The following is an 18,430-nucleotide window of genomic DNA, read 5'->3' as shown; positions in this document are numbered from 1 at the left end:
AACTAAGAAACGATGATCTGAGTCCTGGCATCTGTCATGCAGATGACCTAATATAGTGTTATTGCGTGTTTAATCTTGCCGGGATATTCACTCTGTACTCAACCGGCACTCATCAGAAGTGGAAGCTCATCTGCACACCCTGAGGACATGTTCAGTTTGTTAAATTACTGAGAGAACAGAAAGTCAGCTCTTAGGCTAACGCCTCACATCTTTCTTCTGTGAATAATGTGTGCAGGAGTTTCATTCTGAGAAAACCATGAGGGGGCGACCTAAACATGACCGCAGGATGTAAAAGAAATGAAGACAGTATGTGCAGAAAAATCATACAGGCGGGGATGAACAGAATCAGATAATGATGCGCTGAACCAAACATGTTTATCATTTTACCAGAAGCCTCACTATGACTAAAACAGCAGAAAAAAATCTTCACAGAAAGAAACGTTCAGAAGAAACGCCAGGTATTTCACTTCATTTTACCTATATAGCATTTTAAAACAACCAAAGCTGCATCAGAGTGCTGCACATGTAAAAATAAAGATAAAACAAGGAAATAATACTAAGAACATCAACAGAATCAATGGAACAATAAAAGCCAGAGTTAAAACAATAACCTAGAGGCAAAATTAAAGAACTAAAAAATGCTTTTTTATAGTTTTTAAAAGCAGAATGTTAAAGAACACGTCTAAAATGAAACAGAGATTATCACATATTCTGGGGCACTAAAGGTTTTGTCCCCTCTGAGCATCTTAGATCTCAACACCTCCAGGAGCAGCTAATCAGCTGACCTGATCCAGCTCTAAGGGGTAAGACCAGGAAAGACCGTCTAAACCTTTAAAGACAAATATGAGACCTTTAAAATGAACTCTTAAAACACACATGTATCTAGAGGAGGCTTTTTTTTTATTTAGTCTTAGTCACAATGATGAAAATAAATTTTAGTCTTAGTTATATTTTAGTAACTTTTGTCATTTTCGTCATTTTAGTCAACATTGTAAATAATAGATCTTCTCACACTGCTTCTCTTTTTAGCATATATATCACACTGTAGCATCACCAATTAGGATCAAGTAGCTGCATCAACTGGAAAAGGTTCAGAGGACTGGCTGACCTCAAGAACATCACGTCAACTCAGGATGTAATAAAGCCATGAGCGGATGGGTAGTTTTGAAAGAATTCATGAGCCACTCGGCCTAACTCCAGTATTTCTTTTTTTTTTTTTGTATAAAATCTAAAAATATGGGCATTTAGGCAGGGATTTTTTAAACATAACAGTAGGCGTTTGATTAAGATTTCCTTCATTGGTGGTCTATATGAAAACCCAAAAAGCTCCTCTGCATACATTTTTATGTACACAGTTTATAGTTCCTTGGCATTTTCATTCCTGACACCAGGTGAATAAAGTCCAACAACGGATCTTCTTTCTTAGGAAGCCACTGGATTTTACCTAACTGATCATAGTCGTCTACAGGGTGTGAACAGAAAGCATGCTGTGTCTCAGGGTCTGTGTGGTTGTAGAGGTCCACAGCACCGGAGGGGAAATACTTGGCAGTGGTGAAAACAGCAGAGTGGATTTTGGATCTAGACGGTTTGTGCTGCCTGGGTTCAGAAAAGGGGCAAACATATTACTACTACTGAGTGACCATCAGGCCACAAACTGTTTATTCCACTTCCATCAGGAAAATTATTCAAATCAAAACCACAGACTTGAAAACAGATTTCTTTCAAGAGCTGTGAAATATTGTATAGTCAAATACTCATTTTCCACTCAAACTCACTCCTGTCGGAAATCATCTCCTAAAAAGTTTTTTCTCTTATGCTTTTAATTTTAAGGCGTTGGCTGTTCTTATTGCTTTTAACTGTTTAGTTGCTTCAACTGCTTATTTGATTTTATTGTTTTTGAACATTTTGCATGTTATCTTTTATGCTTTATTTTAGGTAGACATTAAATCATTCACATGCTCTTCACGCTATTCTCTTACAAGTATTTTAGAAGTGTTCGTAAATTAAAGGAACAGTACAAAAAAAATACGTCATAACAGAAAATATGACAAAACATTCATAAATATATAAGACAGGAAATTGTTATATATTATTTTTAGGAGTTTGAGAATTTTTGAAATGGGACGGGTACTATAAGGTCTTTTCTTTTTCCTGATTTGTTCTGTTTTTTTCTTCTTTGTTTTATATTTGAAATAAGAAAAAAGACAAACATTTGTAATATAATGACATAAATGAATTAATAGATAAATAATAAATCTTCCTAAACATCTCAGAATTGCTTATTCCACATTATATCATTATTATTATTATGTCAATTCCTTGTGCAAAAAAATGCAGCTTGACTTATTGAATTGCTACAAATGGTAACAAGTAAACAAATCATTTTATCTCAACCTAATTTATTTAAATTTTTAATTTACAAACTTAATCAATGATGTTGGATCAACTTGATTCAATTACTGTTTTTTTGCAGAGTGTGTGTGTGTGTGTAAAAGACTGATTCTGAATATAACTGCTTTACAAATAAAGTTGTATTGTTTTATTTAATAGACAAAGAGTATAATCTGAGAAAAATATCTAAATGTAAAGTCAAACCCTGAAAGTTTATTTAAAAATTCACTTTTCTCACTTTATCACAGTTAACTAATAAAAAAACCTCTATTCTTGAGCTGACACAATGCAGCTGTTTGGTAGAAAGAAAGATCGGAACTTTCTAATCACAGCTGGATTTCTTCAGATGTTAAACCAGCAGAGCATGAAACTGTCTGCTCGCAAACACACACAATAAGTAAGCATCGGTTTCTGCTGACAATGGAGGAGCAGCATAATGAGGAAATAATGGTGATAATTAGCATGATGTTCTGTCTCATTAGGGACTAAATTAACCTCACAGTCATCTACGCGAGAGCTGGACCGACCTTTCCACATTCTGACATGGCTGTAACAGCAGAGGCTCTTCCCACTGTGGTCTCTCTTTACCTCATGGGGAGGTTCCATTTGAAGGGATTAAATGAATGTTACAGGAATCACCTCTAAATGTTGAATTGATTTTCTTTATAGATTTTGCTGTCCTTTTGTGGAAATAAAGTGTCAGTTTTTTATGTATACATAAACCAATCTGAAAAAGTCAAATCCCATTAAGATAAACTACACAGGTACAATATTATCATTGAGGTACTTTATCTAAGAAGTTCACATCAAAAGGGGATCTCAAATACTTTAAAGGTTTACTTTCTGTATAAAAAAGCTCAAAAAGAATGAACAGATTGCAGTAATCAACAGGAAAGTGGAGTGGAAGAAATAGCTGTGGTGATGAGGGGTGCACAATAAGGGTAAGTTACTAAATGACAGTGGTTGTGTAGAGAGTACTGAATCAAAACATTTCCAAGAAAAGGGATTTGATTATTGCTCTTCCTTTTGTTAGGCCATACCAAACCATAAAAATTGTCAATACAGACAAAGCTGGGCTAAGGAGTAAAATAACCGGGGGTCTCATTCAATATACTTATAATTAGTATTGCGTTGATGCCATTTTTTGGCCCCAATATCAATACCCGATACCTGGCTGTGCAGTATCGGCCGATACCATAATAATGTAAAATAATTGCCATCATGGCTTTGTCAAGCTGCTGCCTACCTTTGTGAAGCAGGAAAAAATCTAATACAAAGTGAATCCAGTAGAACTTTTTATTGCCTACCAGGAGTGGGTGACAATAGTTGAATAAACTTATGGCTCTCAAAATGGTATCGGTGCCCTATTTGTTGGTACTCGCCGATACCGATACCACCATTATAGGGCAGTATCGGGGCCCCATCCGATACTGGTATCGGTATCTGTGCAACACTACTTATAATGGTTCACATTTTCCCATGTTACTAAGAAAACCTGCGAGGACCGGGGGGCTTTGGCCTGGTGACCTTTGCCAAATGTTCTCCCCTCCTTTCTCTAATCCCATTTCAGTTTAGCTGAGACAAAAATAGATGTGTTGATGAGTAAGCTGGAAAGTTGAAAAGATATGCTGAGTAGCTGTAATTTTAGAGTGACAAACAAAAGGAAGCATCATCATAAGCAACATGTTCACATTATGGACCGATCAATATACAGTGCCATCTGGGACGGCAGCCATTATTACTTTATAGTGCTGGCTGTGATGTCTCTGACCAATGGATAACTTCACTAAATTATTTTATTTCTGAAAGTACCGTTAGGCAAAGCATTATAACGTTGTTTATTATGTTTAACAGCCGTGAGCTAATTTGCCCAGACCCAGAGTGGTTTTCACTTATAATGAATGGGGATGGGATTTTAGAATTATTGTTAAAAAATTCTTCTGTGCAACTACTGTGAATGGGAAGCGAAGAGAAACCAGACCTAGCAATGGTGGCCAGCTGTTGGTTGCTATTAATGCAACCAGGCCTTTCTAAACATCTCAGTAGAATCACTGGCTGATATCCTTCATGCCAGGTCTTGTCTTTTTATTAGTGTTTTACAATTATTATCACATTAGACCAGTGCCCTGCATGTTTTAGATGGATCACAGCTTCCTAAGAGCTGATTAACAGACTTTGCAGCACTTCATTCATCTGGATCAGCTGTGTTAAAGCAGAGAGACAATAAAAATACCTGCAGGGCAGTGTGACGTGGGTAGGGGTTTGAAAAACACACCATAAGAAGAGCTTGATGGAAACAACAAAACTCTAAATAATAAATTTATGGATAAAATGTGCTTGAAAGGGTTTCTAGTAGTAACAGCACTAAAAAGGAGATCTAAATACATTTTTGAAACAGCTTCTCGCATAGATAACATTTACATCACATCAGATCAGCTGTTACCACTACTGGCATCCTAAATGCAAACTTTTTTTGCCTGCCTGATTGCAAAGCATTAATTTATTCCTCAGGTTTAGTGGGTCCACATTTCTGGATCAAAATCCTCTTTGATTGGTCTGATGTATATTCTTATTTTCTGAGAAACCGATTTTTGGGATTTTAATTTTCTATAAACTAAAATTAGTTAACAGGAATATCATTTTGTGTGCAATGTACTAATAAAAGTTCTTAACGTGACTAATTATTTTACGTGTAGCTAGGCTTATTTGCCCCAGACAGTGAGTCAGATTGCGTTGTACCTCATTCCTTTGGTGGAACGGTTTTGGAAGTTCTGCAGCAGCTGTGGGACGCCCAGCATTGCCTCAAACATCACAGCCAGGGAGCCCAGAGCCTCGACAAACATGACGGAGTCTAGCAGCAGCAGAGTGGTCACAGCAGACACCACAGTAAAACCGAAGCAGAATAGGAGGTAGTCCTCAAAAGCACTCCAACTCCAAAAGTAGTGAAGGTTTAAATCTGGAGAGAGGGAAGAAAAAAAATTATGTTTCCAATCAAAGCAATTTATCTCTATCACTGAGAGGCCGAGCTAAATGGAAATGTATGACAAGAGGAGGAGATGGAAAAAGCTGAAAAGATTTTCAGTGCATAGACATCAAACAGCAGAGCCTGATGGCAACACAGACTGAGCTGTGGGACTATTATGTTTATAATGTGAAGAAACTGAAGCACCCAAATAGTATTGGGACTGTTTATGGATGCAATACAATGATGCAGAGCGAGCACTCCTCAATCATTTCCGTTTAAATGCATTAGCGAATGAAACTAAGATAAATACAGCAATGAAAAGCTGTTACATTTCTATTCTATGATAGTTAGATGGCCTTAGGAAGGTCCAGGATTTATTTAATATACCTCAGGTTTAAATTGATTTACTGATCCAGTAACACATATACCAAACCAGAGAGGTGCCTTCAGATAAAGCTCACAAAATAACGCTCAGTACATATGAAAAGACTTGGCCCCAGTAGTTGTCCTGTTAAGCATTAAAGGAATAGTACACCCAAAACATGATTAGCCTTCATTTTCTACTCACCCCCATGCTGAACAACACTCTGGAGTACTTTTTTGATATCTCAAATGCATCTGGAGATCTGGGAGGCTTCTTGCTGTCTGCTGACATTCAAATAATGGAGGTCTATGGCGCCCGAGACAGAAAGGTCCATAAAAGTCCACAAAAACGTGTCAATATTCCTCCATACTGCTCGTCCAATGTAATCCAAGTGTCCTGAGTGGGTAGCATCCAGAATTTACTCGAAACGAAGTCATTTAGAACGTTTTAGAGCCTAAACAGTAGTGTATAGGATTTCCTAATAGCGCCCCCATGCGCGCTCACGATTCTACGGAAGCCGGCAGACCAAACCAGCGCATTCAGCTCGGCAAAGAACTCATGCTCTTCCTCATCACTGAAGTCCTCAGACATTTTTCTTTCGTTGTTTCTTTCTTTGCATAGGTAAACAGCACATTTCTTCTTCTACGCTTGCATTATCGGCAGAGCAGACGCTGAATGCGCACTTTCTTCCGGTTTGGTCTGCCGGCTTCCGTAGAATCGTGAGCGCGCATGGGGGCGCTATTAGGAAATCCTATACACTACTGTTTAGAATCTAAAACGTTCTAAATGACTTCGTTTCGAGTAAATTCTGGATGCTACCCACTCAGGACACTTGGATTACATTGGACGAGCAGTATGGAGGAATATTGACACGTTTTTGTGGACCTTTGTGGACCTTTCTGTCTCGGGCGCCATGGACCTCCATTATTTGAATGTCAGCAAACAGCAAGAAGCCTCCCAGATCTCCAGATGCATTTGAGATATCAAAAAAGTACTCCAGAGTGTTGTTCAGCATGGGGGTGAGTAGAAAATGAAGGCTAATCATGTTTTGGGTGTACTATTCCTTTAAGATGGTAGGAAAACCCGAGAAGAGAAGATGTCACAAAAACATCACACATCTATCGCATTAAAATTTCTATCAGCCAACAGCTATTTCATCGATGGACCCCAGCGTGAGATGACTGAACGTCTCCGACAGACTGGGTACGACCACTGAGCTGTGAAAACCAACTGACATCAGCTAAAAGGATTTAATGGCTAAATAAGAGCACATTAGTTAGAGTGGCGACTCTAGCATGACTATGAATGCTGCAAAGCACCTGACTGCTCCACATGCAGCTGTTATTTTAATGCCTGGAAGAACACAACGTCATGCTTTTATTAATGCAATCAGCATTTTTTTTCACCAACTGTTAATGATTATGTGTGAGTTTTAGCATAAACATTAAGGCTATAACAATAGGGTTAGAATAAGTAGGAGAAAGTGTGCTTTATTTCAGTAGAAAAAAATAATCATAACAAAACATTTCATGTTTTGATTTCTTGGAAATATAAAAGTGTCATAAAGCACATTATTTGCCATTTTGGTAATGCTGTTGTAGCAAGATTTTTATTATCTGATGTGTTAATCCTCCATCAGAACTTATTAAGGGAGAGTTCAACAGTTCTGGTCTCTGGCTGTGTCTGCTGTTACATAGATGGATGGATTTCATTGAAAGATACATTCAACTTATATTAAGACTGAAAAGTAACAGAAAAAGTCACGTCTAACAACTGCTTCCATTATGCAACAGTGAACCTTTATCCCCCAAACTTACCCTGAACCTGTAACCTCCCTCTGGTGTGTTTTATTAAGTGTATTCTAACTGTGGTGCTGTTTATTGATGCACTGCTCTTGACCCTGACAGGTTTGCTTCTCTGGCTGCTTTTAAAATGAACACACAGGTCCAGCACAACTACTGCAGGGTAACCTTTCTATTGCCTGTTATTGTGTTAGCTCCCAGTAGCACAGAAGGATTACTTGTTCATGTTTGCAATCATCCAGCCAGCTTCAGTGAGCTGAAAAGATGTGACTGCCTACAGGATCAGGGGACACAACTCCAGTATGGAAAGAACTGAACTTAGACCAATACAGCATTTACTGTAGTGGTGCTCCAACCACTAACCGCTGAGTTTATTGTGGTGTTTTGTACAACATGCATCGGCTTCATCCCCTCCTTTAATTGTATATGAAATAGGGAATTAACACCAGACCCTGAAGGCTCGCTGTGGTTTCGGACACCAGGATGTTAGCTGCAGATTCTTCATGTCATGGAAGATTCAGTTGAATTTGGAGACCATGTCAAAAAAATAATTTGCTTGATAGGCTCTTAAAACAATTCTTGAAGTATTTTTGTTTTGTGGCAGGGAGATTTATAGCTAAAAGAGTCCACAACCATAAAAACAGTTTACATGAAGGGTAACACTTTGTCAGCAAACTAGTTAGGTAGATATGATGTGTCTAAATACTCTGAATGCCAGACTGAACCTGTACCTCAGCCCTGTTTTATTTTTGCATCTGAAGATTTATTTAACAAGGTTAGTCACATTAACTCAACTTTATTTACAAAGCCTTTTAAATCAACCACAGCTGCCACAAAGTGCTGTACATACCAAGAAAACCAAATTATATAAAATAAATGTAAGGATGATAATAATAGGTTTTATTAGTTGTAAAAATGAATAGTTTTTGGAGGATTGTCCATTGAGGAGGAGGAGTTCATTCCACAATTTTGGAGCAGCGATGAGAAAACTCGGCTCCCTCTGAGCCTCCGTCCTTTCAGGAGCATTAAGATGAAAAAAAAAAAAAAAAAAAAAACTCAGTTCCTCTGAGCCAAGAAGAACCTTTTATCCATCGATCATATCAACCTTACAATGTTTTCCCCCAAAATAAAATGTTAACATGCTGAAGCCTTTCCTGTTCCACTCCAGTGAGCTGCAGCTGTGGTTTCAACCTGGGACCCACCGAGTGAGACACCTTGCATCGAGTGCAGAGCAGCGTGTTTACAACAAACAGCCAATGTGATTAATGGATTTATCACCTGCAAAAGACACATTGCCCACAGCTGACAAGATGAACATGATCTGAGGAAGAAAAGGTCGAACAACACACACATCCCTATCACCTGACACACACACACATGCATGCACTCACACAAATAATGAAACGAGCTGAAACTAAAGAGCTAAAGACTGTGGACTTCTTACAAGCCATTTACGAACTCCCCTTCTATTCTGAAGGCTCTCTACTTCAAATTACAATCGGAGTTGAGTCAATGCATGCACTGGCAGTAGGCAGAGAGAGGGGTGGGGGGTGGGTGAAGAACCAGAAGGGCCTTTTATTTACCAGACAGATAAAAGCTCATTCATTTCTACTGGAACGATGCTGAGGTGGTGAAGAATTAACCTGCTGACAGCAGCAGCTGCACAGACAGAAGAGGTGTTCTGAAAAAATATTTAAAAAACTTTCAGAGCAGGAACTTTTTTTTCCCACAATTTCATCTTTCAGGTTTGCCTTAGCTTACTCCTCTCATCAATTTGCAAACATTACCAGCAGACACCTTCAAAAACGCACTGAGATCCTTGAAACACTCTTCCCTTGTTCTCTCACTTCTGTCCGATCTATTTTCCTACATGAGCCGCCATCATCCCTTCATTTTATCCTCAGGCTCTCTTTGTGTTTCATCCTGTTTCAGCTCTCACTCATTCTGCCTTGCATGTTTACCTGCATAATTAAAATGACCGGAAGACTATAATGGAAGAGAGAAAGCTTTGCATCATTCATGCCATGCATCCCTGGCGCTACTCTCCCCCACTCATGCCCTCCATCGACCAGTTTCCGTCTTTCTAATGGTCATTCACAATTTGCATTTATATATTTTTGTGGCTTGAGAAATGACACACATGGCTTTTCCAAAATTGCCTTCTTTCTTTCTTTGCAATGAGCATTTTTACTCGGGGCACAGAGACGACAGGGAGGCGGTCTCAGTTTACATGGACCTCATTTTAAATCAAACAATTCAATTACTAAAGCAGCCATTGAAGCTGCCTGGAGGAATTCAATACCTGAATACACAGTTAGTTTAGGAAGTTACCCAGCTGGGATAAGTTATTGAATTTGTGCAAGTCCAATTTGCTGGAAGTCTGGAGCTGTAATAGCTTTTGCTGTTTCAGTAGTGAGTAGAAATGTCTAGACCTTAAGTCAGCACTGTTAGAATCTAACAAGCTGTAGAAATAAGAGATGACTAGAAATGGAAAACGTGAGGTTCAAATAAAGGGAAGGAGAAAGGTTATGAGTCATTGAAAAGCATGACTCATCATGCCGTGAAGAAAGTAAGAAGGAAGAGAGCAGGGTCTGATGGAGAGATGGAGATTGACAGTGACAGCCTAGGAGCTTAGAGATATATGCTGACTCAACACAGTCAGTACCTGAAAGAAACACAACACCTCTGTTAGCTTTTTTGTTTTGTTTTTAGATGTGTGAAAGTTGCTTTTTGTAGTCTCTCTGTTTCACGTTCAGTTCAATACTTGCAGACAGACAGAATTTAAAGTGGCACAGGGACAAGCAAAAACAGGCCTTTAAACCAGCTCCTTGGGTGTCAGTGTTTGGATTTACTGCCTAGCTTGAACTGATTCAGAAGATACTCACTAGAATGTCTAGATCAGATAAATACACTAAGGTGAACAGTTGTCTCTTAGAAGTCAAAAATGTACTCTATAAACTTCAGCAACGGCAGAGATGATAAAATGGGGGAAGTGTTGCCTAGTGGTTAGAGCAGAGTGTATGTGTTCTGGGGGTGAGAGTATCTTGTTTAAATTCCACTGACTGCCACTCCGGGTTCCTGAGAAAGACCTTTAGCATCTGATTGCTCCCTCGGTACCACAAGCTGCACACTGGGATGGGTTAAAATTCAGAACCGAATTTTATTGTTTTGTAATTTGACCGGCAAAAGTCAAAAGAACATTTTTCACAGTCACCACATGCATGGTCAGGACCGGTGAGAGCTGCAAACACAGAGTCAATGCAGTCAGCTGGGCCTTTTCTTAAAAAAAGCCTTTTAACCAAATAGAATAATAAATTAAACTTGACCAGGGTTTTTTACAACTAGGATGAAATTAGTGTACATTGAACAAACTTTGAATCTATCCATATGATGGGATAAAATTTACAACATACATTTCTAAATATAAAGAAGGCATTTATACTTGGAAAGTGTTAGACAGGATTTTTTAACAATCAGATGTGTTTTAATAAATTACATTTCATAGAAGATTTGACTGAGAGAGAGAGAACATAATTTTCAGCAGATAACAGGAGGACTGAACACACTGCAGCAGAGTTTTTTTTATATCCATCTGATTTTTTTCTTTTATTTTTACAGTGTCCTGTCTGGTGATGTGGCAATACGAATGATTGTCTCGATGCGAAAAAGAGCCCAACAGATTTTACTTTCACAAGTGGAGCAGTACAGCTATCGCCATAGTGTTCCGCTTGATTTATGCATATAAATAGCTTTATCATAATTATGCAGGGAGTTTACAGGTTATATGGACACTGCAATGTAAGTAGAAGAGGAAAGGAAAAACAGAACAAAAAGGAGAAAAGATGAAAGAAAGATGAGATAAAATGGAGATAATGATAAAACATTTTCAGTCTGCTTTCATCACCTGCAAAGAGATGTAAAAAGAACAGCACAACCATGGTACAAGATATTCAATAAAGTAACACCTAGATACTATCGCTGAAATATAAGTAGTATTATTTTATCTGACATGTACTCTGTATTACCTGAAGATAACAATATGGGCTTTCTGTGTGGAAGTGAATCTCTAAGTACCTGGAACCAAGCTCCTGTAGTTGTTTGTAAAAGTCCACTTGTGCATGTAAAGTTTAAAGCCGCCAGGAATAAGATTATATCCATCTTTAACTAAACATTTCTGTCTTGGAGATGCTTGTAGCAATTTGGACATTGTTACATTTTTACTGTTTATTCCATTATGTTGGTAAAATGCCTTTAGAACTAGAAGGGTGGTTGAATATGTTATATATAAATTCTTCTTCTTTTTTTAAGAACCAGAACAGATACTATAGTTTTTTTATTTGAAAAAATAGATACACTATATTGCCAAAAGTATTTGCTCACCTGCCTTGACTCACATATGAGCTTAAGTGACATCCCGTTCCTAATCCATAGGGTTCAATATGACGTCGGTCCACCCTTTGCAGCTAGAACAGCTTCAACTCTTCTGGGAAGGCTGTCCACAAGGTTTAGGAGTGTGTTTATGGGAATTTTTGACCATTCTTCCAGAAGCGCATTTGTGAGGTCGCACACTGATGTTGGACGAGAAGGCCTGGCTCTCAGTCTCCGCTCTAATTCATCCCAAAGGTGTTCTATCGGGTTGAGGTCAGGACTCTGTGCAGGCCAGTCAAGTTCATCCACACCAGACTCTGTCATCCATGTCTTTATGGACCTTGCTTTGTGCACTGGTGCACAGTCATGTTGGAAGAGGAAGGGGCCAGCTCCAAACTGTTCCCAATAAGTTGGGAGCATGGAATTGTCCAAAATGTCTTGGTATGCTGAAGCATTCAGAGTTCCTTTCACTGGAACTAAGGGGCCAAGCCCAGCTCCTGAAAAACAACCCCACACCATAATCCCCCCTCCAACAAACTTTACACTTGGCACAATGCAGTCAGACAAGTACCGTTCTCCTGGCAACCGCCAAACCCAGACCCGTCCATCAGATTGCCAGATGGAGAAGCGCGATTCGTCACTCCAGAGAACGCGTCTCCACTGCTCTAGAGTCCAGTGGCGGCGTGCTTTACACCACCGCATCCGACGCTTTGCATTGCACTTGGTGATGTATGGCTTGGATGCAGCTGCTCGACCATGGAAACCCATTCCATGAAGCTCTCTGCGCACTGTTCTTGAGCTAATCTGAAGGCCACATGAAGTTTGGAGGTCTGTAGTGATTGACTCTGCAGAAAGTTGGCGACCTCTTCGCACTATGCGCGTCAGCATCCGCTGACCCCGCTCCGTCAGTTTACGTGGCCTACCACTTCGTGGCTGAGTTGCTGTCGTTCCCAAACACTTCCATTTTCTTATAATACAGCTGACAGTTGACTGTGGAATATTTAGGAGCGAGGAAATTTCACGACTGGATTTGTTGCACAGGTGGCATCCTATCACAGTTCCACGCTGGAATTCACTGAGCTCCTGAGAGCGACCCATTCTTTCACAAATGTTTGTAAAAACAGTCTGCATGCCTAGGTGCTTGAATTTATACACCTGTGGCCATGGAAGTGATTGGAACACCTGATTCCAATAATTTGGATGGGTGAGCAAATACTTTTGGCAATATAGTGTAAATAAATAATTGAATTAATTAATAACAACACAAATAGTTGTATTTTTTCCCACTTGTCTTTTCCATGATTTTATATTTGTTGCATATGAGGATTAAGAAACAACAAATAAAACACAGCTCTTAGTTTGGCTCAGATTTCTTAGTTATTAAGAGTTTTTAACAGTCTCTCCAGCCTGCCAGTTTTGTAACTCCGGGTATGGATTGTCGGGAAGCGCCTCTCTCTGTTTTTATCCTTTGTCTGCTATAAATTAACAAAGGAAATTAGGAAGCAACACACAACAATGTTGCTCTATAATTACAGCCACAGTCATCCCTGTTTGGATATGTCTGCCAAAACAAAAAGGTCTGCCTGCAATCTCTCATGCATATTTACTCACAGAGAAAGCCTGCATATTTATTAGCTTAATGTCTTGTGTTTTGCAAAAGTTATTCACGCTTAACATCAGAGCGTTGCGGCCAAATGTCATAGATTTGCATGGATGGATGGATGGACTTTTTAAAAATGTCACCAATGCAGTTTCCTCCAAAGCTAAAATATTTTAGTTTTTGTTTTAATGTACCTTAAAGACATAAAAGATCCTAAGGCATTCCACATATTTAAGTCTTTATTTCTTGTCAAATTGAGTAAAAAAGGAGTTATCACACGGAAATCTGACATTTGGTCAAACGTGTGTGGGTGTAGGGCCTCAGTTCAAACCTGCCAGAAAATCTGGAGGGTGAAAGTGGCTTGGTGCTTTCGTATAGGCTCTTAACAACAGAAAAGTCAACCAGGGTGTGCTTTTTTTTGGTTTTGTTAAATCTCTAACTTTAATAATCTCCAAATGTAAGAGACATGGATGTGGCTATTAACATAAGGCACATCTGTGTTTCGTCCACCACCTGAAGTTGTGACGTTGAGTCGCCGTTCCGTCAAAAGTAAAGATGTCTAAACATCTCGCTTACATCAACTGCTCCGTTATTGGTTGCCACAAAAACCAGCAAGCGTTTTCATTTTGCCTGTTGACCAATCAGCTTCTTTGACAACAATCTTCCAGTGTCTCTCCATTAAGCTCTATTTGTCTGTGCTGCACATTTTGCAACTTAATGTTCCACTATCTTGGGACAATATAAGGCAAAGATGGCATTAAGCCTGCATTTGGAAAAGGTGCATTTTAAACAATCAGGGAATAACCTGCTGTTCAGGCAGTAAATGGTGATGCTTTACCTTTTATTTATTGTGTTAGTCACTGGGATTGTATGGTAATGGAACCATAGAAAAACTGTTAATAGACAGATCTAGACAACTTTTACTGCCATTTTGTATACACAGAGTTAATACAAAACAAAATTTCATTTTAAAGTGCAGCAGTGATTGAATGTAAACAGTGTTGGGGGGGGGGGGGAAGAAAAAGAGAAAAAACGTGCAAAAACACATTGATATGGAAGTTCATAGCATTAATCTATATGATACAAATATGCCGTGTTTTTTGGTTTGGTGTTATCAGTGTGATGCAGAGTTTTTGACATGATTTAGTTTTATTTTTTTTTCAACAGTTCAGCAGTCTGATGGCAGTGGGGAAGAAATTGTTGCAGACTCTGCTGGACAAGCATCGAATGCCTCTTCACAGAGGAAAGCAGGGAGAACAGTCCATGGTGGGGGTGTGAGGGGTCATTGACGATGTCACAGGCTCGGGACACGCATCACTTGGATGAAATGTTTTTTATAGAGGGAAGAGGAGCCCATTGATCCTCTCTGCTGTTCTCACTACCCTTCTCACATTCTTCCAGTCTGAGACGCTGCAGCCTCCAGACCACAGAGTGAAACAACTGGTCAGAACGCTCTATATGGTGCTTCTGTAGGAGGTTGTTAGGATGGGTGGGGGCAGATGGGCTCTCCTCATCTTCTGCAGGTAGTACAATGCTTTTGTGCCCTTTTGAATAGTGAGGTGGCTTTTACAGTCCAGTTGAGGCTGTCTGTGATGTGCAACCCCAGGAATTTGGTGCTGCTGACCACCTCTACAGCTGAACAGTGGAGCCAGTTCTTCCTAAATTCGACAATGATCTCCTTCATCTTCTGTTATCTTTGCACCAGTCCACCAGCTGCTCCGCCTCCTCTTTGTAGTCCTTTTCGTTATCGTCTCGGATGAGGCCCACCACTGTGTTGTCGTCTGTAAACTTAACAATGTGGTTGGCAGACGACATCACGGTGGGCCTCATCAGAGAAGAAAACGACCAGAACTGTTAATGTTCCTAACACTACATCTCCAAGTACTATGCAGATTTCTATTATGAATTAATTTCTTTGTTGCTCTCCTTCATGGATGTTTGTACACTGCTCTGTGTGTGCATGTATTTGGGCAAAGGACCGCCAGCACATAAGGGGCCGCAGCATTGCAGGAAACAATGGGATTCCACTGTCTGTCTCTTTCTGGTCAAACATAAGTAAACATAGGAAACATATGCTTTATTAACATAAATGCAGACCAAATGAAGGCAAATGCAGACAAGTTTGGGTTAAAAGGGTTTGGGTTCAAATTAGCTCTATTTAAGAAAATTACTCTCCTAATAATGATTAAACATGAATTTAAAGACAATTTCAGATGGATTGTATATGTAAAAAAAAATACTATGTGAGTACTCCTTTGCATTAAATCCTGTCTCAAATAAATAGCATTTTTATCTTCTGATCAAAAATGTTTTATTCATAAATGGTATTTTTAATTTCCTAAACCCCCATTTGAAAAATCTGCAGAGCGATAGGGATAAAGGTGCATACATCAGATTTGACATGCAGCATTTCTGACTAAGAACAGGGTAATGATAAAGACTGGGATCCTTTTTTTTCTGTCTTTCTGCAGCGGTAGCGCATCCGACTGTGGGCAGCTTTGACCTTGCCAGTGAATCACAGTGTTCCCCTTGTACTTTGACACCAATGAATGCTGTTATAACTGGGCCTATTATTCTTTCAAGCCGCGTGAAAAAGATTAAGCTTCATTAATTAGCTCCACTGGAATCTAGCACCCAAAACCAAAATTCTATAACCACTTGACTTTGTTAAATTATTTATGATTTCTGCAATAATCCCTATTTCATGAAGATAAACATGGATACCCGAGGGTTTCCCGTCAAAGTCAGAACATCCACTGTTTCCTGACAACCTTCAGACTCTGCATACGAAAGCAGCTACTTTTGCTGAAAGTTTAGTAAACAAGCAAATGCAGGACGACTGATAGTGGGCCACTGCATTTGTATGAATGCTAATAGAACACTATAAATCCGTCACTTCAGTCGTCTTCACAGCTAAAACATTTGTTTCAGCTTTGGATTCACAAAAATGCCAGGACACTGCCAGACTCCATCACAATCAAATCTACCTATTAAAATTCATTCTTACACCGGCGCTTCTGTCCGTTTTTGTCCCGGACAGCCAGCGGCTCACGCCTGCAGCTTAGAGATAAATGAGAATGTATGAGTCAGCTCCTGCTGTAAAGAAACTGCAACACTGATTTACTTCCTGCCATGGCTCCCCTGGGCAGGTCTCTGTGTATCAAAATTAGTTTTCAAGAAATGAAACCTTTAAAATAACTCTGGCAAGACAAGGGTGAGTTTTTAAGAAACCAAATTTAACTTCATACTTTCTACTAACTCTCACTTTCTTCTATTTATTTAACTGAAAATAGGCAAGAAAATATAAGGTAGGGCAAGTTTATTTATAGAGCATGTTCTACTAGCAGGACACATTATTAAGCTATACATGTCAAAAAGAAAAAGGAAACATTAAGGGAAAACTCATTTTCTCTGGCAGAAATTTAATTGATCAATTAACAACCAGAATAATTAAAGACAATATAAATTAAACATCATTATTAAAAAATGATTAATATATAAAAGAAAAAAGTAGGACCGCAAAAGTGCATAAGGTTTTTATAGCTGCGTCACTAAAAAATAAATTTTTAATCTTGATTTAAAGTAACTTAGGGGTTTAGCTTTTACAGTTTCTGGGAAAATTAGAGTAGTTTAAGAAGAAAAAACTGCGTTAGGTTCTGGAGTACGAATTTAGTCACTAAAAAGACTAATATGCCGCCTTTCTCTTTAGAAGTTGGGAGGGGCATCTTTGGAATAAAACAAATAAATAAATATAAAGTAGGAGAGTCTAAATAGCCATAGTCAATTAAGGTACGGTAATTTATTCTGACTAGCAGCATATAAAAAGGATTGGTTAAACTCCGACACCCAGAAAAAGCTGAAGAGATGACAGAGCTCAGCCAGTTATTTACATTCTGGTCACTGTTTTCTGAATGCTCATGGTAATCACATGGTAATCACTACTTTCCGTCCAGACTCAGGATAAGTAGAGCATAAAAAAAGGGAAAAGACCTGATGCAATAAAATTAGAGAAGCACCAATCCACTGGCCAGTGCTGACATTTTGACAACATTGATTTTATTGATTTATTTATAGATGACATGAAATTTATCATTGAGTTGTTTTAATAGTTTAACCTTCTCTGAAACCAAAGAATGACAGAAAGACTACTGTAATGTTATTTATAGATAACCTGTTTTGATTAAAAAATACATAAAGTGATACAACGAGTGAGGCACAATCAGGGTCAGCATGCAGGTACAGTGGAGAATGTTCTGTTTCTGAGTGAGAAATAAAATGTTAAAAGCGGGTAATGTCAGTTCTGTGAGGTTAGGTTAAATACCAGGGAGTCTTTAAGAGACTTTACAGCTCTTTATTTTACAGCAGTAAATTAGAACAATACTGAAAAATAACAAAACTCCAACTGCCATCTTGATACTACAATTAAATTCAGTTCATTGCTATAGCACCAATTCACAACACGTGTCATCTCAAGGCACTTTACAGAGACAATTCAACCAGATCATACAGTCAAACTGATACAAAGTTTTCTATCTAAGCAAAACCTGTTGATTGCATCGACTCATTGACTCAAAGGCAATCCCTCACACTATGCATACCTGTAGCGACAGAGGAGAGGAAAAACTCCCTATTAACAGGAAGAAAACTCCAGCAGAACCAGGCTCAGTGAGGCCCATTGAATTTCATGGAGACAGAAGCAGACATACGGAAAGAAGCAGAGATATGCTACACCATGCAACAACTTTTTCTGTACTGATGAAGATTCACTCAACTCAACATGGCTATTATGATGAAACAGTAAGCTCAATTTACACTACCAACTCATTCAGTATATACTGATGGACTCTTTGGGGACGCTAATAGATTGTGGATGGAGCATTAAACTCTCAGCCATAAATGGTCACTCCTCAGGTAATAAAGAAAAAAAAATATATATATAT

At 38.8% G+C, this 18,430-nt stretch overlaps 1 protein-coding gene across 3 annotated transcripts in view; it reads right to left on the bottom strand.

Moving 5' to 3' along the window:
* Nucleotides 1–18,430, bottom strand: part of si:dkey-246g23.2 (solute carrier family 66 member 2) — a 58,146-nt gene that overhangs the window by 14,177 nt on the left and 25,539 nt on the right. For all 3 annotated transcript variants that reach the window (XM_038294006.1, XM_038294005.1, XM_038294004.1), the window contains exon 4: nt 5,131–5,347. In XM_038294006.1, coding sequence (XP_038149934.1) covers nt 5,131–5,347 — 217 coding nt within the window. The remainder of the gene's footprint in view (nt 1–5,130; nt 5,348–18,430) is intronic.

This window comes from Cyprinodon tularosa, unplaced genomic scaffold (assembly GCF_016077235.1).
Source record: "Cyprinodon tularosa strain WSP-4 unplaced genomic scaffold, ASM1607723v1 ctg332, whole genome shotgun sequence".
Lineage (NCBI taxonomy): Eukaryota > Metazoa > Chordata > Actinopteri > Cyprinodontiformes > Cyprinodontidae > Cyprinodon > Cyprinodon tularosa.
The sequence above is the reverse complement of the archived record's forward strand: the minus strand, read 5'-3'. Positions and strand labels throughout refer to the sequence as shown.